The 26,731-nt window shown below is 38.1% G+C and overlaps 1 protein-coding gene across 15 annotated transcripts in view; it reads left to right on the forward strand.

Moving 5' to 3' along the window:
* The window catches only part of LOC103316186 (endophilin-A), a 541,748-nt gene extending 535,705 nt beyond the window's left edge, over positions 1-6,043 (forward strand). For all 15 annotated transcript variants that reach the window (XM_031925198.1, XM_032601554.1, XM_032601552.1 and 12 more), the window contains one exon: positions 5,581-6,043. In XM_031925198.1, the coding sequence (XP_031781058.1) occupies positions 5,581-5,700 (120 nt within the window). In that variant the 3' untranslated portion in view covers positions 5,701-6,043. The remainder of the gene's footprint in view (positions 1-5,580) is intronic.
* Positions 6,044-26,731: the final 20,688 nt, after the last annotated feature.

Raw genomic sequence — 26,731 nt, forward strand, 5'->3', positions numbered from 1 at the left:
TTTTAAATAATTTAATAATAGAAAAGAGACATAATTTTCAAAAAATGTTTATTATTTAAATTAAATTCTAATGACATAACATCATTTTCAAGATAATCCACTAAATATTGATTAAATATAATCATTGTATGTTTATAATCTTTATAGATTATATAAATATATCTATAAAGATGTATACATATAAATATACTATAATAAAACTGTATTTCTTTACTTCTTTCAACTATCCGTAAAAGAATTCATATGCAAAAAGACAAAAGACATTTTTCACCCCAGACATTTTACCGATCAACATTTAGCTTGAAAAATGTTAACAAAAAAAAAAATAAATGTAAAATCTTTAATAGTAGAATGATAGATTATAAACTTTCGCACATATATACCTCAAAGAATCATAATAAAATAATGTATACTTAAAAAAGAATGGATGTTTTACGTGTCCTTGGACATTTTTGCATTTTGCTAAAAAAACAGAACATTTTGCTAAACAAATTTTTAAATAAAGAAAAATATAAAATTTATTACGGATGAAGCGTTTATATTTTTTGCACATATATACCCTAAAGAAGCATGATAAAAATGTATATTAACAAGTATTGGGGAATTTTTACAATTCTGATCAAATACAATATTTCAAAATTATGTAGAAGTGCAGGCACAAGGTCAGATCGTCGCTTCTAACGAAGACTAGTACATTTCATTTTTGCTGCGAAGGCTAGTACATTTCAGATCTTTCCCATATGAAAATGTCCAATTGTTTTAAAGAAACCAAATAGTTTTAGTTAAAACTAATAGAATTGCAATATTTTTAAAATTGCTAAACAATTTTTGAAAAATTAAAAAATTTATATTAAAAAAAAATATGAATATCAAATCGCATAACAACTTTTTAAATTTTAAAAGGTTTGAAACGTTTTTTTGGCAACTTTAAAAATATTGCAATTTTATTAGTTTTAACCAAAATAACTATTCAAAATGCACTACTTTTTGTTAAGAGCGACGAGATATAGCATTTAGTGTTAACAATTCAAGTCGTTACAAAATCCATCGCCCCTTCCCACTGGAGTCCCATCGTCTTTGCCACTCAGCTAGGGTTTGTTCCTTTGTAGATTTCTAAACTTCTTTTTGAGTATTGTCACTACGCTGGCTTTCTTCGCATATATTCTTTTGTTCTGTTGCTAGAAGGTCAATAGGCGGCATACTTGAAATAACGCACACTGCATCTTCTGAAACTGTTCGGTAGGCAGAAGTGACCCGCAATGCACTTCTCTTATAAACTGTTGACAGCTTTCGTGCATAGGACTTCACCAACATAGCGTCCGCCCATATTGGGGCACCGTATAACATAATTGATGTAGTTACACTGGCTAAGAGTAACCTTCGACCCTGCGTTGGTCCACCCACATTAGGCATTAGTCGCAATAGTGCAGCTCCGACTTTTGCTGCCTTATTGCTTACCCTCTCGAGATGCTGCTTAAACGTTAAACTGGCGTCCATGGTGATTCCTAGGTACTTAATGGTCAGCTGAGAGTCTATTTCGTGTCCGACCACTGTCAATGTTATTATGTTATGTCTCTATTTGCTTCCTACTAGATATAAGGATAACCTCCGTTTTATGGCTAGCAAGCTTAAGTCTAGTCTGCTTTGGCCAATCGTGGATCATATCTACTGCCTCGTTGGCTATTTCCGTCACCTCTTCCTTTTGCTTTGCTACTACCACTACTGCAATGTCATCTGCAAATCATACAACCGTTGCCCCTTCGGGTAGCTCTAGCCTAAGTACTCTATCTTACATGATGTTTCACAATAATGGGACAAGCACTGACCCTTGTGGGTCCCCTCCGGTTACTTTATAGGTTTTCGTGCCGTTCTCTGTGTCATACAAAAAGGTTCTGTCTTTCAGGTAGTCAGACATAATCCTTCTTATATATACGGGTACCTCTTTTTTCCGTAGTGCCTCGTGTATCTTGCCCCAGCTGGCTGAGTTAAAGGCATTTTTAACATCCAGTTTAACAATAGCGAAGTACTTCTTGGCTCCTCTTTTCCATCTCTTACCTTCTATTGCAGTTCTCACGGTATCGACTACTAAGCTTACGGCGTTAAGAGTGGAGCGTTTTTTCCTAAAGTCGTATTGATATTCCGCTAGTCCACCTGATTCTTCAATGACTTGGTCCATTTTAACGCCGATTATGCGCTTTAAAATCTTGCCCGGGGTATCTAGCATGCATAATGGTCTGTATGAGGCAGCTTTTCCAGGTGGCTTATGTCCTTTTGGTAGTAGTACCAGGCGTTGCTTCTTTCAGTTCTTAGGAAACGTCCCTTCTTCGAGACATAAATTCTACAGGTCCACAAAGACATCGGGGCGTGCCTGTATAGCTTGTTTCAATGCAATATTGGGTATGCCATCCAGGCCTGGAACCTTGTTGTTCCTAATTCTTATGCATGCAGCCAGTAACTTCTCCGTTGTGATTGTTGGAATGATTTCGTCATTTGCCTCCGCTTCGGAGATAGCTGTTACTTCCAGTTGAAGGGGGAACAGCGTAGTCACAATACGGTCCATGCAATTCCGGGCTTTTAGAAGGGGGAATATAACCTCCCTTTATCTTCTTCATTACTACTTAGTACGGTTGCCCCCAGGGATCTAGCTCAACCTTGTCCTGTAACTCTTTAAGGCACCGTCGTTCATTTTCTCGGATATTTTTCTTCAGTATCCGTTTAGCATCCTTTATTTCTTTGTTTCGGGCGTCTAATACTTCTTGACCTCGACCAGTCTTGTAGTATTTCTTCCGAGCCCACTGTTCCCGTCTTCTGATTCGATGACACTCGCTGCGGGCAGCGTCACACATATGCGTGTGTGTGTGTGTGTGCGTGTGTGTGTGTGTGTGTGTGTGAACGCGGAAATTAGTACATGCGTTACAAAAAATATGGTGTGCATCAAGGGCTAAGTAGGCATCTTGGCCTCGTGAAGTTGCAGTACTCGTCTGCGGCTCCTAAACGCCCTCACTTTCGGCTCGGACTAACTCGCCTTGACTCGTACTGCAAGCTCCACACTTGGCCTAAAAAAGCCCACTTTACGCTATTGGTATGTAATATACTATTTTTAGCTTGCTGCTCACTTTATTTGCCCGCTGCTCAAGTTTTTGTCAGCCACTAAGTTTATTGCCCGCTGCAGCCTTTTTTGTCCGCTGCGAACATTTTGCCCGCTGGTAAAAAAAGTGGTAGTTTACGCCCGCTAAATAGGTACGAAAACGTGAAAATCGTGCATGTGTTACTTTTAATATTATTAAGGTATCGAGCCGTGCCTTCTAATATCGTTTGGTTTAAATTTTTTCAATATCTTCTTAACTATAGATCAATATTATGTACCAAGGGCGTAAAGTGGGCTTTTTTAGACCGAGTAGGGTGTTTGCAGTACGTCAAAAAGTCCAGTTAGCCCTTGGTGCACATCATATTTTTTACCACAAGTATGGATTTCCGCGTTTTTTTACATATTAAGTGGGACTGATGCAACTTTTTCCCAATGCGGCAAAAACAGTTTTAATGCATACACACACACACACACACACACACACACACACACATATATATATATATATATATATACATATAATCTTTCCAATAGCATCATTCGTAGATGCTTACAGTCTAATTTAATTAAATAACTAAGCTAAGTGCTAGTCAGTATGATGGAACTGAAAGTGTAAATTTAAATATTAAAGACCAGTATAATAACCCAAACGAATGAGAAACAGAGAATTTTTGAAACAACGTAGAAAAGTGGCCTGGGGATTGCAAGGAAGGAGAGGATTGCAGAGATGTAGCATTGATTATAGGGGTGAAGGGGCGAGGGTATAGAGAATTCGGGCGAGAGAGTGTATGAAATTCTGTAGTGCTCGTATAGATGAGTGGGGGTGAGAATATTGCGATAAACGGCTACTGTAATTTGGCTTGATTTCAGGAGGGCAGGGCAGTGCAGAAGGAGAGGGAACGAGTTTTGTCACCGATGAGAGTTCACACAGCGCCTAAGCATGGCACGTCTTTGTGCTCCCTCCCACCCGTGCGATGTCTCGCGTCAGAGAAAGGGCCTACCGCAGTGAAGGCGGAGGTACCGAGAGGAGCTCAGGCGCGGCTACTCCCCACCCCTTTCGTCGTTCTGCTATCCTGGTACTGTGGATCGGGCTAGCGTGCGGAAATTGGAGAATTGGGTGGATGTTTTGGCAAGTGAAGTAAATGAAGTGCTATTATTCTGGTGCATATGAGTTTTTAGATGGTTAATTGATGACTTATATCTACTTTGGTGGAAATCGGTATCTTTCGATCTATTGATATACGTAGCATCTCAGAAAATCTTCTCGTGTAATTAGACTGTACTTTGTCCACAATCTTGATTCCTTTATAATCAAATTCGTGACCCGTTTGTATGTAGTGAATTGCTAGGGGAGATTGTTGGTCTTTATATTTTACACAGTATGGGTGTTCATATTGGCATCTTTTTGAGAGTCAAGATGTTATGCCAATGTACGTAGCGTCGCAATCATTACAGTCTTATTTGTGTACTACATTACTCGTATCTTTTTTGTCTATCTTGTCTTAGTCTAATTTTTAATATTCATTGAATTCGTCCAAGGTTCTATTGATAAGTGAGATGTCATGTTTTTTAAGTATTCGTTTTATTTTGGGGTTGATGGATTTATTATGTGGAAGAATTGGTATGTTGTGTCTATTGTTGTCGGTGTGTTTTCTCGTGTCAGCGTTTGTATTGAGCCAATTTTTTTATAAATATGTACAGTTGTTTTTTACAATATTTAGACTATATTATCTCTATGAAAGATGGGGTCTGAAAGAAGAATGACTTTATCTATGAGATAGTAAGTCAAGGTAGTTTTTTGTGATTGTGGATAGTGTGACAAGAGAAGTGGGAATTACCTTTCCGGTCCTTCCGCCTTTCACTAGGCGTAGTAGGCCCTTCCTCTGATGCGGAACATCGTAGGGGCGTGAGGGAGCACATAGACGTGCTATGCATAGGCGCGGCTCTGCGTAAACTCCCATCGGTGATAAAACTCGTTCCCACACCTCCTGCACTCTCCTGCCCTTCTGATACCGAGCGAAATCACAGTGGCCGTTTGTCACAGTATTCTGGCCCCCTTTCTCGCATCTTCGCCCCTACAAATACGCCGAAATTTGACAGAATAATCAGTACTACTGACTCCTAGACAAAGGATGAGATCGCAATGCTACATCTCTGCAATACTCTCCTACTCTACAATCCCCAAGCCGCCTCTACGTTTTTTTAAGAATTCTCCGTTTCACATTCGTCAATATTATTAAACTGGTCTTTAATATTTAATATTACTCTTCTAGTTCCATTACACTAACTAGCTGTTAGCTTAGTTATTTATTTCAATTTGACTGTAAGCATCTCCAAATAATGCAATTGGTAAGATTATTTCGAAATTATTTTAAAAAAATATACAGCACTAATTCATTATCAATCATTATTGATAAACTCTAAATGAATCGTAATTCATAAATATATGAAATATATAATTTTACTGATAAAAACTTATTTTTATTTTTTAGGAAAACGATACGATCACCTTAATTCAGAAGATCGATGACAATTGGTTTGAAGGCACTGTAAATGGTCAAACTGGTTATTTCCCTGTATCTTACGTGCAAGTCGTCGTGCCGTTACCATAGAAAGATACTGGGTGAAGCTTGAAAGCCAAAATAATGCACTTGTTTATAATGTCATCTAACACGGATGTACCTACAATACTCTTTATGTCCTTATTCTTGTATTCTTAAAATTTTAATGTTTTTTTTTTGTTGTGGTTATTCCTGATCTTAAATGGATAATCTTCCTATAAGTCCAATGACGAATGTACCAAAATAAAGATAATAAGTAATATATATAAGCATGTTAATATATGTGCGTGCATGTATGTATGTGTGCGCGTGTGTATAATGTACAATGGAAAATGTTAAACTTATGTTAAACAACCTTAAGTTTATTGATGTAATAAATTAATTTAAGGATTAATTTTTTAGATTAGTTTTTTCCAAATTAACCGAGTTTCTTAAATAATTTTCTGATCTTGTAATCTATATGATAAACAATGATACGAATGTTTATATTTATTGCACACAGTATATTACAAAAAATATCTAAAAAAGCTTTTCTTTATCCTACAAATTTTTCCTGTAGCACATTCTTTAGTCCTTTTATACATTAAGAGGCGACTTATCTTTGGTGATAATTTTTCGATAGATTGCAATTTCATTTTTTCTCAAATATTACACTTTTCAAGCGACCGAAGTAAACCGAATGTTGAGTAGGCCAGTCAGGATTGAAAGTAAACCGAGAATAAATCAGAAAGAATAGTAAGTGAACTAGAAGTCAACCAAAACTGAATAAAAAGGGACTGAAAGAGAACTGTAGTAACTGAAATTAATCAGAAATAAAGTTAAAGTGACTGAAATATAGCAAAGAAGACTGGAAGAGACCAGAAGTAAACAACATTATATAATGCTCTATAATAACTTTTAAGAGTATTGGTTTAATGTGTGATAAAAACGGGTTGTTCGTTTAAAATTTATTTATTTATTTATTTTTGTGGCGTACTAACTGAACTTTTAAATAAAGCAAAAAATTACAACCATATATTTAAATAAAAATAACGAATTTAGTCTTTCATTGCCCTAGTCAATTGTTTTTAGCTCAATATAGATGCGGCTCTTGTTTATTTGATCATATTTTGCTTCAAATATCTAAACACTTAAAATATAATGAACATAAATATTATGATTATAATAATAAAAGTAATGCAAAAATTAAATCATAAAAGTGCCCAAGCGCTGTTTTTTGTAACGAGTTAAACCATCGTTTGACTTTGAATAAGGTGATAAGTGATTGGCGTGAAATGTGCAGAGGAAAAAATAGGCACCTACGCATGCACTGTATAGTGCAGCAGTCGTCCGAAAATTAAGCAGCAGTGCTTTAGATGGCGCCACCTAGAGTAGATTGCACAGCTGCTGCTCAATTTTTGGACGACTGCTGCGCAATTTTTGTATAACAGCGGCGCAAAATTTTGGAAGGATGAAAATGATGGCAGCAGCAGAGCAGCAGTCCGGAGAATTTCTCAGTGTGGAATCTGCTCGTTTTTAGACCTAGTCCAACGTAGTCAACATAATCACACTGCATTAAATGAAAAGATTTTTCTTCCTCAAAAAAAAGGTTTGTAACGATTCAAATTTCCGAATCAAAGGATTCATAAATTTCAATGTTGTCAAGGTTCCTAAGTCCAAAAGATACGTTTAAACCAAATTTATAGCACTAATTAGCATAAATCCGCACTTACGTCACGCCTATCTTTGACATAAGTAGTCCATTTTTGAACCGTGCTTAAGGTGCACACCACCTTTGAAATTAAAATCAAAAATTTTCATTAAAAATTTATAAATACTTATATAAATGAACCAAATTTTTATTACTATTCTTAGACATAATTACGAGAGTCCATAATTCACTTACCGTAAGATTCCAAAGGAACGAATGGCCCAAATTAGCTTCTCTTCAGAAGTTTGACATTTCTGTACATCTCATATCCACCAAGGTGATTATGGGTTTAGGATCAAGCTCGTCTTCTTTTTTCTGCATGGTCCGGTTGTCTGTTTTGTGTGGCATCGTCCAGACGTTCGCTGGACAGCTTCGTCCCCAAAACCAAGATAGAAGTCCCCGAGTGATCGACGGATGACACTGACGGAGGCACAATAATAATGGTCGTATCGGAGGAAGGAGAAGACAGGGCATGCGCGCTAATTTTTTGTTCAAGAGATCAACGACTTTTCACAGTCTCTCGTACTCCTCCGACACTGCCACCATTCCATCGCCAAGCTTAATAAGCCGGGCCTCGAGCGAATCCACCTTCGTTTCGAGGCAGCCGATTCTCTGTGTTAAGGTTGACAAAGCACTCAGAGAATCAACGATCTCCCCGAGCTTGAACTCAATCGAACCCTGCCAGGAGGCTATCGCTTACCCTACCGTCTCGCGAACCAAGTTCGCTTACGTAACCAGGGATGAGATGACAGTACCGCTTTGCAGTAGTGAAGAATCCAGGTGGCGAACGTTGAGCGACGGACAGCTAAAACTCTTCCCTTTTGCGTGATGGCTGCCAAGAAGCAGGGACGATTGTGCAGCTGACGGTGATCGATTGTGACGAATCAGAGATAGACGTGCAAGGAGAGCTTTTATTATCTCTGTCGTCGGAGGCGACGTCGCCGTTTATTTCGTCGTTATCTCTGTGATCCTCCGCCGGATGGCCTCTTCCCTCGGGCGTAGTAGACTGGGCATCTCGTACTGAGCCTCTGGTTTGGGCTTATTCTGCTGGCAAGTGCGGTACTTTTGGTAGTCGCTTCGCCCTGTTTTCTAACTTCGACGCGTTTCCTAGGACTGGCTGCAGCCACCGAGCCTCCAGTACTTGGCACTGGGCTTCGACTCTTCTTAGTTCCTCAGCCGTACGAAGTTCTGCCTCTCGAATTTGCCAGCAAATTTCTTTGGCTCTCTGTAGCTCGTCCTGCTGTTTCCTCAGCCACCTTTGGTCTTAAACTCTACAGGCTTCCTCCTTAATCCTTACTGCCGCTACCCGTTGTACCTCCGTCCTCCTCTCTTTCATTTGTGCAGAAGCTGCGTTCTCAGGGCCTCTTCTTCTTGCCACTCTAGGAGACGAGCAACCTCTTCTTGTAAGCGTTCGTTCTCCTTCCATCGTTTCTCTTTCAATCTCAAAGCCTCTGCTTCCTGACAAGATTATTTCGCGCGCCTTTCCACTTTACGTTGCTTCAAGTATCTGCTTATCTGCTCTTCCTCTCTCTCTGCCAACCCTCTTCTCCTGCTCTTTATCTTTCATCTCGAACTCACCTCTCCACTTCTCTTCTCATCTCCTGTTGCCTTCACTCAGCCGTTCTCTTACACTCATCCTGCTATCGTCGCTTATCTTCCTTCCCTCTACCCAACTCCTCCCTATGGCTTCTCGGTGTTAATTTCCCAGGTGAAGACTCACCCCTATCTTCCGGATGTCTCTATCACTTTCTTCGAATGTACTATTTCGAACAATAAGGGCACTGAAGACTCACGCCTTCTCTAGCGCGTCTATGAGTAGTAAATGAATCTTGGAATACAACCAAGTATTTATTTCACAGTTTGCTGGATGGAAACTTCATTAAGTCAGCGGCTACCACCACCCAAGGCCTCTTGCCTATTCTCTTGCCTTGAAATTGTACACATCGAGATATACTCCCTTCCAATAACACTTGCGCGCCACCTGATCATACGTTTTCTCCACGCTTAAATGTCCCGTCAACGGCGTGCAATGAGCCTACATAAGAACGTGCTCACTCTGCTCTATCGGCACTACTAAACGTCAACCCTCATCCCGATTGATTATCGGATCGAGCACGGGCTTATTTTGAAACTGGTATAGCTACCGTCTTCAACTTGCCAGTTAAGCGGAAATTTCTCTACCTCGACAAGCAACTCGAGATACGTCTCGTCTTTAATTTCTCCAAAACCTGCTACCTCTTCTTCTTCCGTCTCAAACTCTCGTGACAACGTGTAAAGACCGTACTTTGTACAAATAATTATTTATTTATTAGAAAACTAGCATGAACTCGAAAGCTTTTATTGTTACTAGAGATTAAAGCAATCCAGGCACCTTATAACCGTTTAAATCAGCGAGAATTATAAAACTTCTAAACTTACTACATATTCATAAGAAAGCGGTTGCAATTTCAGAACTTTTTCAATTTTGACACTTAAAACAATTCAAACATCCTAAAACCTTTCAAAATCAGTGAGAATTATAAAATTTTTAGATCATTACATATTTATAACAAAGCTGTTGCAAATTTAGAACCTTTTCAAGATTCGATAAATCAAACAATTCAAACACTTCAAAGTCATTCGATTTGTCAGGTGTTTTCAAAAAAATAGAAAAATAGTCATTAGACCTTTAAAGCATCAAGCCTTTCAAGCACACCACTACAAACTCTACACCCTCTTTCGTAATTGTTTTTAGGGAATCAGAGAAATTTAAGCACTCTATAACTTCTTCAGTCTTGAAAGTTTTCAGAACCTTTGCACAGGTGTACCTTGCAACTTGTTTATGCCTTTTCAAACGCTAATATTACATCATTTAAATTCTTGGGTATCCGAAACATCCAAATAACAACAAATTTTTATGGTATAATTTACACGCAGAAAACACATTGATTATAAATTGGATTCGAAAAATCTTTCCCCTCCTCTAATCGCGCAAAACTCTGACAAATTGGCAAAGCCCTTGAGCAGTCGATTCACACAGAAACGGACTTTTTCCCAATATTCCATATACATAAGATCACCTCTAGGAATCTATTTTTACGTGCAACCCTGTTACAATTGTAGAACAATATTTTTTTCCTGACCCCTACTGTCATTGGTCGTACAAATAATAAAGACTTAGCTTGTCTCGATTGTAGCTCACCTTCATGAATATTAACGCAATTCTGGTAAAACTGTTTCAATAAATTTATATAATATTCATTGTTACTATATCATATAACATATTGATTTACTATTCATTAGACTATATAGATGTACACTATATATATATATATATATATATATATATATATATATATATATATATATCTTCCTATATTATATAGTAATTTTAGCAAGACTCCCCCCCACCACCCCTCCACCACCACCCCACTACCCCCCCACCACCCCCCCACCTTGGCCCCCCCACCAAAACACGTAAAATTCTTTCATTTTTCTGTTATTTTCGAAAATCTCAAAAACCCCCCCACCAACCCCCCACCACCCCCCGCCTGGCCCCCCCACCAAATAACATGACTGCTCTCAGGATCACCTCACGTCTCCCAATGGCGCGCAACTCGAATTTTATAAAGTCAATCATTTTATAGATGCCTTTTGCGGCACAAAGATTTAAACATTAAGAACATTAAAAAAAATTAAAATTAATTTAAAAAAAAATATATATATAAATTCAAATGATGAATTTCAAGCGTCAGAAAACTTCAAAAACTAGCTAAAACTATTTTAAATGCCATTAATAGTAGAAGTTCAATGTTAAACAATACTTTTACTTCCAGTAACAGGTTTTCTTATACAATAAGATCGATCATTTTCAACCATCCAGAACATAATTATCAGTTCATGAAAATAAAATTTTGAAGATAAAATCACACAGAAACTACAATAGGGGGTTGGCGAGCGAAGCGAGCAGGGGGGCGGAGCCCCACTAGTATATATATATACATGGGATGATCAAATCAATCCTATGCCCAGACGTGGCACACAGACTGCTCGTCTACTGGACCTATCAACTCCACAGGAAGCCTGGCTCAGAGCCATAGAACCAGCACCGTAGGATTCCATGTACGTGCAGGCACGCTGGCGTACATGCGAATCCATATACACGGTCTCAAATGAACAGATATCCGAGAAATACGTCAAAGACTAGAGACATCACCATCATCCACATACACGCGGACACGCCGGTATATGATGGATTCGGATGCGAGGTCACCGATTACTTGGGTATCTCCAGGAGGGGTCAACAACAACAAAGGCGCGACATGCTCAGACTTTCATCAACATTATGATTATAAGAATCCATGTAGCCTCGGAACAGCATATGTTTAACACTCAATAATAATAACAGTAAACGCTCATTATATACTATACAAATTTAAACTAGAAAGGGGCACTGTTGGAATTTGCACACCTTTACCTTAACAGGGTATACGCCTTCTCATCACAATGAAAAGAGCAATCTTCTACAGCCGAGGCTCCCTGCTATCTTGAATGATGGTGGCTGGCAAATTCTCAATCTCAAATATCATTTACCATAATATCTTTACTTTGGCAGCAAAGACAGCTACCATTATTCGAGATGGCTTTTCTCGTATAATTAATAAAATAAGTTAAGTCAACCACGTCCTTAAGACATCATCATCTTAAATAATGGTAACGAGCAAATTCTCAGACACAAAATTAAACTTTTATAAAATCTTTCACATTAACAGTAAATACAGTTGCCATTAATCAGGATGAACTTTTCTTGCATACTAAACAGAATAGGTTTAACCAAGAAAACAGTGCCACTAAGGCGCTCACATCTTAAATAAAGGTAACAAGTAGACTATCAAATATAAACATTATCCCTTATCATAAGGTTGTGTTCCTTTTTCTTCCTCTTTGCATTTAGCAGTAAACATAGTTACCATGAATTAAGATGAATTTTTTTCCCTTTTACACTTAATAGAATAAGTTCAGATAATTAAAGTACGCCACTATAGCACCAGCGTTTGGATAACAGCAACAAACATTTAGTTATAAATACAATTCCTAATTATAAAATTATCCTCATAATGGTGGTAAACACGTCAAAATATTAATCTAAATTTTTTTTCTTTTCTTTTCTCGTCATAAACTTAACAATGTAAGTTCAACTTGTAAGATTACGATACTCAGGTTTCGAGACATATATACTTATATAATCACTCTTCCAATTCTTCTACAATTATCACAAAATATTTAAAAGAAGTCAGATTAGGCTTAGCATGTATTAACATTCATATCAGTATAAACTCCTGCTATTGTCCATAGTATATATTATTTTACAAAACCATGTACACATACATATTATTTACCACATTATATAATATCACCAGCAATTATCTATCGCACGGAGACTAACGAATTATATCTAAGAAGGAGAGAGAGAGAGAGAGAGAGAGAGAGAGAGAGAGAGAGAGAGAGAGAGAGAGAGAGAGAGAGAGAGGATATACACACAAACAATCTTTATAAAACACTGTGTTCATGTGGAACACACACACATTCAACACTATACAAATACACACGCACACTTAATTTGTATCCTGGCAACCTAAAAAGATTTCGTCTCTTCGAATACAGCAAGCAGCAACCAAACAGGAACTCAGTCATTCTCCTCGAACCACGACCGTGCTCCTCTTCTCCTTCTCGTAACAATATATATATATATATATATATATATATATATATATATATATTTATATATATTTTATTTAATAAATTATAACAATTTCCATTAAGGGGGTATCAAACCCAATTTTTACCGACTGAGTCAATATTGCGATTACAAGGTCGAAAAATACTTGAAACAAAATAAATACAATGAATATTGCAAAACCACGACATAGTTGCCCTTCGTATTGAAACTATCTAGTACTATGCAAAGTTTCAAATAAAAATATTAACGCATTAACAAATGGCATTCGAACGAAAATTAGTAGCTGCATCGAGCACATGTTGGAAATTTCGTTCAAATGCCATTCTTATACGAATGCATATAATCGCTTGAAACTTTGAACAGAGGTAGGGGATAATGAAAGGAAGGGCAACTATGCCGTGATTTTGCATAATTATTTTTAAAAAAAGTAATTTTACTATCATTTCTGCAAGACTACCTGCCGTCAGATGGTAGCACGTAAGCCTATCTACCAGCTGTCATATAGTGCAATTGCACAGTAGAAAAATACTTGAAGCTGGATAAATACAATAAATTGTGCAAAAGTAATAAGACAAAGTACCTTCCCTTGTGTTCATTTGTGGTTTGAAGGAAAGTAAGTACTACAACTATCGGGTCAAACCAAGCAGCTGTTGTCTGTCACGCTAGCAACATCATATAGGTATCGCCGACCTACCACGTGTGTTCGGCACGGATGCCGACGTGTGTTGAGCATTGCATCATATAAATTTTGATATTTTTTTAGAACTCGCGAATTTCTAGTTTTGCTTCCTTCTTAAGAAAGCCTTGTAATAGTAATTTTTAGAGTTTGTGTAAAAACATGTGGGAAGTGTGTTTTGACGCATTTTTAGTCGAAAAATGCTGTTTTTGGAAAATATCCGTACGGATGTGTGTGTATGTGTATGCGTTCGTAGACATTTGTATCTCAGCTTCTAGCCAGTGGATTTCAATCCACTAAGTCTTATTTTCTTTGTTTTTACTAGTACATAGCGGGATAACAGTCTGTTTTTACATTTTCTGGACCAGTTTTTTTATATCGATTTTTCAGTTTTTTCTAATAAAATTATTGACAAAGTTGATAAAAGTAAATTGCTTAGTATGCACCTAAAAGAGAATAAAATTACCTATCTTTTTACCGCGTAAAATTTATATTATTGTTCGTTGTTTTTATATTATACACCATAAAGTGCAATTTTTTTAAACCGTTATAACTCGAAAAGTAAATGTCGAATCTTTCTAAAAAATTATATGATTATTGAAGGTAATTATAACTATATATCACTTTAATTTTAAGTCATTTTATGGATCAGTTCCGGAGAAAAACATCAAAAACTGAAAAAAGTCTTTTTTCTATGGGACGCGATAACTGGAGTAAAAAAGCAATAATCAATTTAAAATTTTGGATTTAGTCAGAATTATATAGCACCTTGATCGCTTTCTTTGGGTTGTTTATGATACCAGTTAGTTTCAAAGATATTAAGCTTCAAAATTTTGTTTTGTCATCCTGTATACTGTATATAACTGGAAACTGCATCGCTTAGATCTCAGCTTCTATTTAATGGATTTTAAGCTATACCTAGGCTCATTTTTTTCTGTTATTGTTTTACCAATTTGTTAAAAACAAGATTTTCAGTTACGCATGTGCGTTTTTTTATGGCGATTTTTCGATCACTAGTGATTTTAGATACGTTCCTCGAACTATCCAAATCATTATAACTCGGAAACTAAATGTTCTGCTTCTCAACCGTATTTCAACTACAAGTCAACCCTGTTACAAATATACAGGTTGGTAAATAAGATGTCAGGTAAAAAAAGAAGGGTGATCTCGTTGGAGCTTCGTTAAACAATTATAGTTATTTTTATCTATCAAACGAGAAAGTACAAAAGCTTTATAGAATTATATATGAAGTAAAAACAATTCAGTTATTAAAGCGATACATAATGTTAAAGGAAGCTACGTGCGAAAGAATTGGCAGCGGTTATTTTAATGTTAAAACGTTTTTTAACGCCCTTTATTTTAGTAAATCGTTTCCAAAATTTAATCAGTTTTTTGTTCGTTTAAACTTGATAAACCTGTAAAGTTTCAGCGAGAAATACTACATTGCGTTTAGGAGTTACCGTGGTAACCATTTTTAGCCAAATATGCCATTTTTAATATTGAAGAAAAATAAAAAAAAAACTATTCCAGTCAAACGGCTTCAAAATTTAATCACTTCTTTGTTAAATTATACTTGTTTTCAATACAACACAGCATTTTTTTCGATTTTTCACACGCTATAACTTCGTGCACTTTAGTTCGTCTGATAGCCTTAAATTTTAATTGTATTTTACTACATTAATCGTTCATTTTTTTAGTTTCTTGGTTATTGGTTGCGAAGGCACCGTTAACTAAATTCTTAATACGACCGGAATTTATTTTTATACCATTTAAAAAATTCAATTAAATACCTTTCACTTTACAACATTCAATTTGTATTAGGAGTTACAGCTGTATAAGCGTGAGACTGCATTTACATGGAGTCTAGTGTTCTTAAGTTTGTCAGATCAAGTTCGAAGGTGGGCATGTTTTAAAAGGCGTTTTTTTTTTGTACAGAGTACAATCTAGAACAGGAAAAGATTACAGTTCAGAACATATAATACTTGATGTAGTATAGAATTAATAAAAAAAATGAGTAATGTAAATGATAATTGTAGTATATTTCAATTAACGTTCTTTTCAAGTTCTATTGTTTTTCATGCAACTTCATATTATTTATTGTAAAAATAACTGTCATTCAAAATCAACCTATCTTTGAGTAAACATCTTTGCACTTTCTCTAAGTTTACTCTAAACATATACAATATTTTGGTATCAGAATTATTTTCGAAAATACGCCTATTACTTGATTTTCTATATTCTACTACAATAACACGCAGAGAGAAATAGTGAAAAGTACATATTTTCATTACAAAGTCAACATAACCATGTCGGACGTAGTCGAACCTTCTACTGCGTTGATTGCTGCTGTGACGAAGGCGTTGGCGGATGCTCTAAGGATTGCTATTCCAAAAGTTACCACTTCTGTTATAAACCAACCTGAATCTACTTCTCAAGCTTAACCCAAAGCTCCTCCGTTCAAGTACCAAGAATATCGTTCGTCCAACGGAACGACAGTCGCCGATTATTTCAAGAGATTCAAGTGGGCATTGTAACTAAGTAACATTTCGGAAGAAGAATGCTGTAATTTCGCTCAAGTACATATGAGTGCAGAACTTAATGATGCTCTAAACATTCTTGTCGCTCCTGATACACCAGAAAGTCGTATCAACAAATTCGCACTGTTTTAATTGCACATTCTGACGTCGAGAAAAATAAATGTGCAGAAAGTGTTAAGTACCGACAAATTGTACAGCTACAAAATAAATCCATTGCTAATTTCTTACTGCGATTAAAGCAAGAAGCTACGTTCTGCGAATACGACACATTTCTCGACAGGATGCTGATTAAGCAGCTCCTACATGGAAGGACATACGAAATAATCGCCAAGAAACCTACTAAATTCAATGACGCTTACAAAATAGTACATACATAGGAATTAACTCGAACAGCGGATGAGGTTACCTCTACTTCCAATAAGATACATGCACTATCTTATTCAACGACTCATTTCAAGCATAAATGGAATGCATTCGCATACATCACGCAGTACTTCTTGGAAGCAAGATCATGGCACACAACCAGGTCAGTACACTTGTTATGGATGCGAAAAACGTCACAAACGCAATGAGTGTCTATTTCGTACTTCTGAATGTCATTAATGCAAAAAACGTGGGCCCATAGCGAAACTTTGCAGAGCTTCATCTTTGCTTTCTACTTCTCAAATACAAAGTTTTAAAGAGCCTGCACAACAAATAGACTCATTGAAATGTTTCAACGCAGTCGAAGAAATCCACGTTATTGATTCTTGTGGTAAGAAAATAATTCAAGTGCTCATTGAAGGCCATAAATTTAATACGGAATTAGATTCTGGTGCACCATATGGTTTCATAGCGATACACTTCACAACCTGAAACCTAATTTTTAATTGCAGCCAACTTCTAAGAAATTCATGAGTTACTCGCAACATCGCCTCCACTGCATCGGTACTTGCTCTGTGAATGTCTCATTTGGTTCTACATCTTGTAAACTACCAGTTTACGTTATTCAAGGCTATTACGATTCCTTATTTGGTCGTGAACGGATCAAACAATTCACTCACGAAATTGATTGGACCAAATTCTTTTCTCCAATCAAGGTTAATACGCTCTCTACTCTTTTACCTTCATTAACTCGTGATCAACAAGCAAAGCTGGGTCAACTTTTGACAAGGTACGCTGAAATTTTTAGTGAAACAGCCGGAAAAGTTATTGGACCCCCAGTTAAGGTACATTTTAAACCTGGAACTTCTCCTGTTTTTGCTTGTGCTCAAGATATAGCATATGCGTTGCGTAACAAATATTCTAAAGCAGTTGACGCTAAACTTGCATCTGGATTTTACAAAAAAGTCGATTTTTCCGAGTGGGCTTTGCCTACACACGTAGTTATTAGAAAAAATGGTGATATTCGTATAGCTGACAATTATAAACCTACGTCGAATTCACGTATAATAATAGATGAATGTGCTATTCCAAAACCTTGTGACATTTTCAACAAAGTAAAAGGAGCTAAAATTTACACACATCTTGATATTACAGATGCTTATACTTATCTTCCTGCTGACGACGAGTATAGCCATGCTTTGACCCTCAATACACCTACACATATGTTAGTTCGTCCTACACGAGCTGTTTACGGCGCAGCTAATGTTCATGCAGTTTGGCCACGTGGATGAAAAAAAATCTTACAAGGTCTAAAAGACGTTGGGAATTTTTTCGACATCATTGTATGGGCTGGAACTTTCGAAGAATTGTTGATTATTCTGGAAATGTGTTTGATGCGTCTTCTTGAAAATGTTGTTCGTCACAATAGATGTGAATGTGTTTTCGCTACAAAATCTGTAGAATTTTTGGGTCATAAACTAGATACACAAGGTATTTATAAATTTGATTCTCACATCAAGGCAATTAGTTAATGCACCTAAACCTTCTACACCTCAAGAACTAGAATTGTTTATTGGTAAAGCTACGTATTAGAATTCATTCATTTCTGATTTAGCTACAAAAGCTCAACTACTTATCTTCTTTACTTATCTTATCTTCTAACATCATCTTTTTAGAGCATCTCTTACAAGCATACAAAGAGCTCAAAAATATTCTCGTTTCTTCTTAAATCTTGATGCCATACGACCCATCCTTACCTCTCATACTCGCCACTGATGCAAGCAAAGTAGGACACGGAGCTGTTTTATCACTTAAACTTAGCAACGGAATCGAAAGGCCAATTGCTTATGCAAACCTTACATTAACTACTACTAAACAACGCTATCCTTAAATCGACAAGGAAGCTTTAGCTATTGTATGGACTTGTCAAAAATTTTTCAATTATTTATACGCTTGTCATTTTACACTGTTTACAGATCACAAGCCATTGACACAGATGTTTCATCCTGAAAAATCACTTCGTATTTTTTGTATCAGTGGAATGGCTAATTATGCTGATTACTTAGCTCATTTCAACTACGATATTAAGTTCAAACCAACTAAAGCTAATGCAAATGCAGATTATTGCTCACGTGCTCCACTTCCTTTAACGGTTGGAGGTGTAACAAGACACGAGCCTCGCACATGTAAACACATGCGAAGGCAAACGCAGTAGTCGCAAGGCATGCAAAGCGAGCTCGCGCGCACAACGAACGAAAGGCGAATCTGCATGAGCGCGGACTACGGCGGCTGGCGAGCGACTCAGCCGCGACACGCTAGGCGGTGGGAGCGGCGCACGCGGAGCGCCGTGAACACACCCGTACGCATACGCGCCACGCGCCTTTATAAAGCGGACCGCACGGTGCAACGGGCAGTTCTACTCGAGCTCCACTCCGAGTAGTATCGTTAGCACACGTTACTGCAAGTAAAGCGTGAGATAGACCTACGCCGACGAAATCGTCTCGTGAGCCCACGTGACGACTAGTTAGCCGCACCGAAACCCAAAACTCCGGATTGCCGTCGTGAGCACACGAGACAACCCAGAACTTGCGAACGACACCGAGTCTCGGCTACGTGAGCACACATGGACGGCACCCAGCGTCACCATAACCTCCTAACCTACGTCTCGATATATTGCTGCTCCCTCTGTCACTGTGAGCACACAGGGTTGAAGAAGTAACGATAATCTCGCCGACGATCCTCCAGGTCGTGCGCTCACGTCCTGGTGAATTTGAGGTTAACTTCTAACCTCCACAACCAACTTTACGCTGACATCTCACGACTCTCTTTGTCACTGTATGCACATAGGGCAAAGAGAAGAACGAGACGAGCGACGAAGATTCGTAGAGCTGTGCGCTCACGACTCTACGAGTCCAAGGGATAACCTCGAAACATTGTAACACCATTCCAACCACACCTTTGCGCACACGGAGCGATCGGAACCCTTGTTACGCGACACATTCGGATCGGCAAAGCCGTGCTCATACGACACCACCATACCGAATGAATTCCTAACCTCGAAATCCGTTACCGACCCGTAACACCGCCACCGAACCACAATTGTACCGAAATCACGTAGTCATACTTGTAATTTGTTAACCACGTTAGTTTAAACCATTCCAATTGTAAAGGCGAAGTATTCTTAACGAAACGCATAATTGATTTCTGTTTCAGCCGGGATTTAACACCTGACTCCCAATACTATTGTACGTAGTGTAGTTACGAAATATACTTCATTATTATTAAAATATAAAAACAGACTCATTATTGCTCCTTTCCCCTATCCAGATCCTGGATCCGACCGACTATCCAGCCTTTCGGGGAAAGACATACCGTTACATGGCGCTCGGACAGGGACCTGTTTAAGAATATTTCGCCTAAAATTTTACGATAAATTGTATACAGAAAAAACTTCTCGAAGAAAAACTGGAAAATTTTTTTTACGCGATGAGGGTTATTTGTATTTACCGCCTCAACAAGGAACAGCTTATCACCGAAGTGCGGGGGGGGAAACTTCGACAGCGATAATACCGTAGTAGAGCTTCACCAACGGCTAGTTCGATATGTCCGAAAGAATCCGCAGGAACTTATCGGATAAAGCAGAAGATCCAACGGGATATGATGAAGAGGCCGATTTGAAACAAGACTTAGAACTGGAATGCTACAAATCAATTCAACGAACGCTTGAAGAGACCCGTAATGCCGGACGCTCATCTACTCTAACCGGAGATCCACCAGAACTACCACCAGGTGAAAACAAAGTTCTCGACCAGATACGCAAATAGAACTGTCATTTTGAGGGAAGAGACGTCTACTCTTTCTTAGAAAGGGTCCGGGAACTACAGGTGTCTTACGGGTTTACCGGTGAACAGCTTCTTCAAGGAGCCCCTGAACTGCTGCGAGGAGAAGCCCTACAATGGCGACGGAATAACGCCAGCGATTGTCGGACCTGGGAGGAGCTCGAAATCAGGTTAAGAAATGTCTACTTATCGAGCAGAGAACGGCGTAATCTAACAAGACAAATCGCCGAGAGAATTCAAAAACCCAACGAGAACATAAGGTCTTATTGCAACGCGTTAACAACCCCGATGAGACGGAGGTAGAACACATCGACAACCTGTATTATAATATGAAACCCGAGTTGCAATTGCAAGTGCGTAGAAAAGAGATCAAGGATGTGCCTCAGCTCATACAGCGCATCGAAGAATACGAGGATATTGCCGCCAAACTGCACGAACAAGAACGGAAAACCGTCATTAATAGCACCTCTACGAGTAAGAACACCGGGACGACCGACTATTATAACAGTGCCGAATGCTGTTGGCGTTGCAAACAACGCGGCCATGCCCGCGCTGACTGCAAAAATATAGCACAAAAGTTCTGTTCCGTATGCGGGAAGGACGGTGTCCTCAAGAGATTGCCATGGATTCCCGGATCGTTCGAGAAACGCACCAAGGGACGGCTCTACGGTAGCAAGAGACCGTCCCAAGACGACCGATACCTAGTAAGTGTACAGATAAACCGAGATACAGTGCTAGCGCTGGTTGACACAAATTTAGCACGAAGTACTTCGCTAATTCGTTTCGCGTAGGTGCAGCCCAGCTTTGGAACGAGCTTCCCACTGATCTCCGCGAACTGTACGGGAGCATGTATCCTGTATCCGCTTTCAAATCGCGCTTGACGAAATTTTCGACACTTTCGGACCCTCGTCTATTGTAACTAGTCGTAACTAGTCATCTGCTTTTTGCACTTTATTAATTTATTTATTTTTTGTAACTTGCGTTTTGTGTTCTCTACGCTCTCTCCCCTCCACCGCTCTCTTCCCTGCGCGCATGGCGTACATGCAGCTCCCCCTTCACCACGCTCTCTTCGCCGACGCGTAGCTGACAGCTCTCTCCTCTCACCTCACCGTGTCCCCGCACTGATCTACAAGCGCTGCAAGCGGCTATCGGGTATTCTTGGCTCTTTCCGCCGAATTTCGGGCCCCTTGATGCGCTTGGCGTTCTCTACCTAGTATAATCTGATGTAAGGCTATGCCGCGTCTCCACACGCTCGGCGTTCTATATCTAATAGCGTCAGTTGTATGTAAACAAATCAGTTCATTTTTTATTATAACTGATATACGCATCGCATTATATAATGGAAAGTGATACAAACACTAATTTAGATGCAAAGAGTGCAAGTGAAGGTGAAAGGGAAGAACAAAGCCGTGATGAACAAACATGTAAACAACAATTTCCTCAAGCAGCCACTGATACTGATACAGCCACTGATGATGAAAACAAGATTTTGCAAAAATGTTTTAAAATTAAACTTTAACTTATTTTGATCAGATTTTGATGGTTTAAATCGGCATTTTACTCCTCTTTACGCCTCATAAAAAATTCTCTTTAAAAAAAATTTGTTTAAATTAAATTATTGAAAAACAAATATATTGGAGCTCACAGCCAGAGTTTTCGTGTTATCATCCTGATGGTAACACCAGTACTGGCCCTTATTATTTGAAATTTATAAATTTTACTTATTTTAAACAACTTATAATAAATATATTAAAGGTTACAAATTTTGAATGATTATCACCTGATTATCATCAACATTTTAGCTCACATAAACGCATATTTATAACTATCAGCTTTATTAAAAATACTGAGCCGAAATCACCTGATAATCAGCTGACGTTTTGGCATGATTATCAGCTGATTATCAGCTGATTATCAGTTGATTGTCATCTGATTTTTTTCAGTAGGGAATCAATCTAGTAGTGCCACCAAAATATCAAAACGGTAATTTATTTATAATTATTCATTACCATAGTAACATTCTTTTTTAATAATATCTTTCGTGATTTTTCTAAAACAGTCATGCTGAACACTGCAGAGAATATCGACAACGAAAAAAACAAGAACAAAACAAGTATATTTCGTCTATTACAGAAACGCATGCACGCGCGCGCTTTATTAAATAACATCCGTTTTATGATTTACTTTTAGCGCTATACAAGTTAAAACTGTAGCATTAATTCATAATGTACATACTCCAAAGGATCAGCTTCATTTACCTACAGATAATTTTCCAAGGATTAAAGACTAATCGCGTGATAAATCACTTGATTTATCGCGTGATATATCACGTGATAAATCACGCCAAATAATCACGTAAGAAATTGAGTGATTTATCACCCCAATAATCATGTGATAAATCACGTGATTTTTTCGCCACGGATATTTTTTTAGAATTATGAAAACTTGGATAATATAAGCATATGATCTACTTGCAAAAGAGCAATTGACAAAGGCAACATACCAATAAAGTCTGAATACAAAAAATATTTAAAATTATTGTTAAATTAAAACACACCGTACATGATGTCCGAGATAAGGTTATTACGCAGTTAAATTTTATTGAAAAAAGTACTCTTATTAATGATGATTCTGTTACTTGTTCTGTCTACTTTAACAAATTAGTGAATGGTATAATGTCAATCTTAATGGCTAAAAAGTCGAGTCCATTTGGAAAATATAGAATGATCGATTACTTCAAGAGGATATAAAAATTATCAAGAAGCTATACATTTAGTCGACGAATTGATTTGTGTATCAGCATCAGAAGCATCAGGTAACAGCAAACTTCAAACACACTTTCACATGTTACAAAAAAATTGTCGCCAACAGAGCCCAAAAATGTAGATTTGAAGCACCGTTTATGCCATCACGTGTAACTACTATATTAACGCCTATGCAAAAAGAACATGAGAATTACAGAGATTACAAAACTCATTATGCCATAATTATAACTAACTTGGAAAATAATGATTATAATGATATTCATGATTTTTACGAACAAAACAATATTTTATCAGATGAGCATTACTGTAATATTCTTCGGCCTGGAATTACGAGACCAAGGGTTTACCCGAAGCGCTTATCATCTGAAAAATGGCATAATCCTTTTAATCCATTTGTGTTCAGCGTTTTAAAATCGAATATGGATTTTAAAATCATCACGGGAGAACATTCATGTGCTGCATATGTCGATAATATGTAAATAAAACAAATAGAGGCATTAGTAATTTGCAACGAAATATAATACAAATCATGGATGCTTGGTATATGCTGCGTGAGCCAATGTCGAAGTCTTCAGTCGTTATTGTTTACATGCCAACAGTTTTGCCTATCGAATGTCAACGGATTAGAAAAACTATGCAGGAGTTAAATGAAATGGATGATGATTCTACAGATGTTTAGAAAGAAAACTGGTTTGATAAATATGAAAAACGACCAGAAGATTTAAATAACGTGAACTTAACATAATTTGTTTCAAAATATTATAAAAATAATAAAGGAATTTATGTACAAAGACAAGAGCCACGAATTATCAGATATAGAGATTATCATATGGGTACGGATTATAATGGCTATAAACGAGAAATGGTGATGCTACATATACCATTCAGAAATGAAGAACGAGATATTTTGGAAGAAGATAAATATATACAAATATATGAAGAAAATACAGATTTGATTCTAGAACGAAGAAAAGAATTTGAATCTAGTGATGAATCATGAATCTCTAATGATGAATCAGAGGTTCAAAATGTTGCAGCCATAATACCAGAAGCAAATCCTTTTGAACAGTTATACCATGATCCACATTCAGATGTCAACATGGATTTGCGTCTAGCAACTCTCAATAAACTTGGCCCTATAGCTAAAAAAAAAAGAAAATTTAATGAATCTCCAACAATTTTGTGAATTAATGAGAATGGCTTACTATAAACAAAACGAAATTGTATTACATGTTATCTCACATCTTCTCTCTTCAAATTCGTCACCGCTTCAAATATTCTTCACTGGTCCAGCAGGTTGTGGTAAGACTTTTGTAATAAAACTTATTATGAAAATTTACAATAGATTTACCGACACTGATGTGGGAACTATAGAAAAGTGGGAACTATAGAAAAAGCTCTACATGAAAAGGAATACACATTAGGTGCATTTCTAGACATAGAAGGAGCTTTCAACAATGTGAACACGGAATCAATAGACAAAGCTTTAAAAGAAATTGAAGCGGATCAAACTACCATCAATTGGGTAATGGAAATGCTGAAAAGCAGAACCATCAGCTCAGAGATGGGTGACAGCTCGATAAAAAGGAAAACCACAAGAGGTACGCCACAAGGTGGAGTAATCTCCCCATTACTATGGCTAATAGTAATCAATAAGATAGTAAAAACCTTTGAGGATGAAAAGATAAAAATAATAGCGTATGCAGATGACGTGGTAGTACTAATCACGGGTAAGGACCTAACCACGATTAGAGATATCATGGAGTCAGTACTGGGGGAAATCTCTAAATGGGCAGGACAGAACGGTCTGGGAGGCGACCCAAGTAAAACCGAGCTAGTACTGTTCACAAGAAAATACAAGATACCCAAGTTCACACCGCCAAGAATTGGAGGGCGCGAAATCACGCTATCCAAGGAGGCAAAGTATCTGGGAATCATCCTGGACTCCAAACTCACTTGGAAAAGGAATGTGGAAGAAAGGATGAAAAAAGGAATAAACGCATACTACACATGCAAAAAGATGTTCGGTAAGAGATGGGGTTTACAACCATACATCATACACTGGATGTATACGGCGATTGTAAGACCTGTAATTACCTATGGAGCCTTAGTATGGTGGCAAGCCATGGATAAGGAAGTAAGCAGGAAAACGCTTAACAAGGTGCAAAGACTTGCAGCACTCGGTATCACTGGAGCAATTCAAAGCACACCACAAGCGGCATTAGAGGCAATGCTAAACCTACAACCGATAGATCTGTACGTAAAAGGACTAGCCGCAAAAGGGGCTCTCAGATTAAGAGACTCCAAATTGTGGAAACAAACCAACCACGGGCATGCGTCGGTGATGAAGGAGATGGGGAAACTAAGTAAAAACCTAAAGCCCCTGCTAACACAGCAGACGGACTACACGGTCACTTACCTAAGTTTCAAAGAAAACATCAAAATAACAATACCGACGAAAGAAGACTGGGAACAAAACTCAATAATAAAAGAGGACGAGATCTCAATGTTTACAGACGGTTCAAAAACGATAAAAGGTACGGGAGCAGGAGTCTACTCAGAACAACTAGGAGTTCAAAAGTCATACAGACTCAAGAACGACTGCAACATTCTGCAAGCGGAAATCCTAGCAATTGAGAAAGCAGCGAGATTGGCACAGCTAAACGATGGTGCGCCAATGATGGTGACTATCTACACAGACAGTCAAGCAGCTCTCAAATCTCTGGCGTCGAAATTAACGAGATCAAAGGCAGTGATGAGCTGCCACGAAGCCCTGTCATGGATCCGCAACAGCGAAGTCGGACTCTGCTGGGTACGCGGACACAATAGTGTCGAAGGGAACATCAAGGCAGATGAACTGGCAAAGCTTGGAGCGGAGAAAGACAGCAGCGAAGCGATCAGCCACCCACTGCCAACGATCAACGTGATAAAGACGATCATTGACAGAGCCATCGAGGTAATTCACAGCGAGAGATGGAGAACACGAGATGACTGTTTTACATCGAGAACGCTGTGGCCAGAGGTGGACAAGGAAAAAACAAAGAAGCTGCTAAATTACAGGAAAATGTTTTTAAGCACGATCACAGGAGTAGTAACAGGTCACTGTGCGGTCGGGGTCAATCTCAAGAGATGGGGAAAGACGAAAGACAACTTCTGTAGAGAATGCTGCGAAGAAGAAGAAACCATATCCCACCTGCTATGTCATTGCCCAGCCCTGGAAAGCAAAAGGCACAATACGTTGGGCCACAGCTTCCTAGTGGAACTGGACGAGGCAGCAGGAATGGATATTGGGAAGATAACGAACTTTGCAAAAAGCTGGAAATGCTTTCAGCAAAAGTAAAGGAACTAGGTTAGCTCCGATCATCGACAAACAGGGTATCGCAATGGGCCTCAGGCCACCGAGCGAAGTGCGGTTTTCTTTCGAAGACTGCACAGAACCCTTCAACCTAACCTAACCTAACCTACCGACACTGATGGATACTGTAATGCATAT

This window comes from Nasonia vitripennis, assembly GCF_009193385.2.
Source record: "Nasonia vitripennis strain AsymCx chromosome 2 unlocalized genomic scaffold, Nvit_psr_1.1 chr2_random0007, whole genome shotgun sequence".
Lineage (NCBI taxonomy): Eukaryota > Metazoa > Arthropoda > Insecta > Hymenoptera > Pteromalidae > Nasonia > Nasonia vitripennis.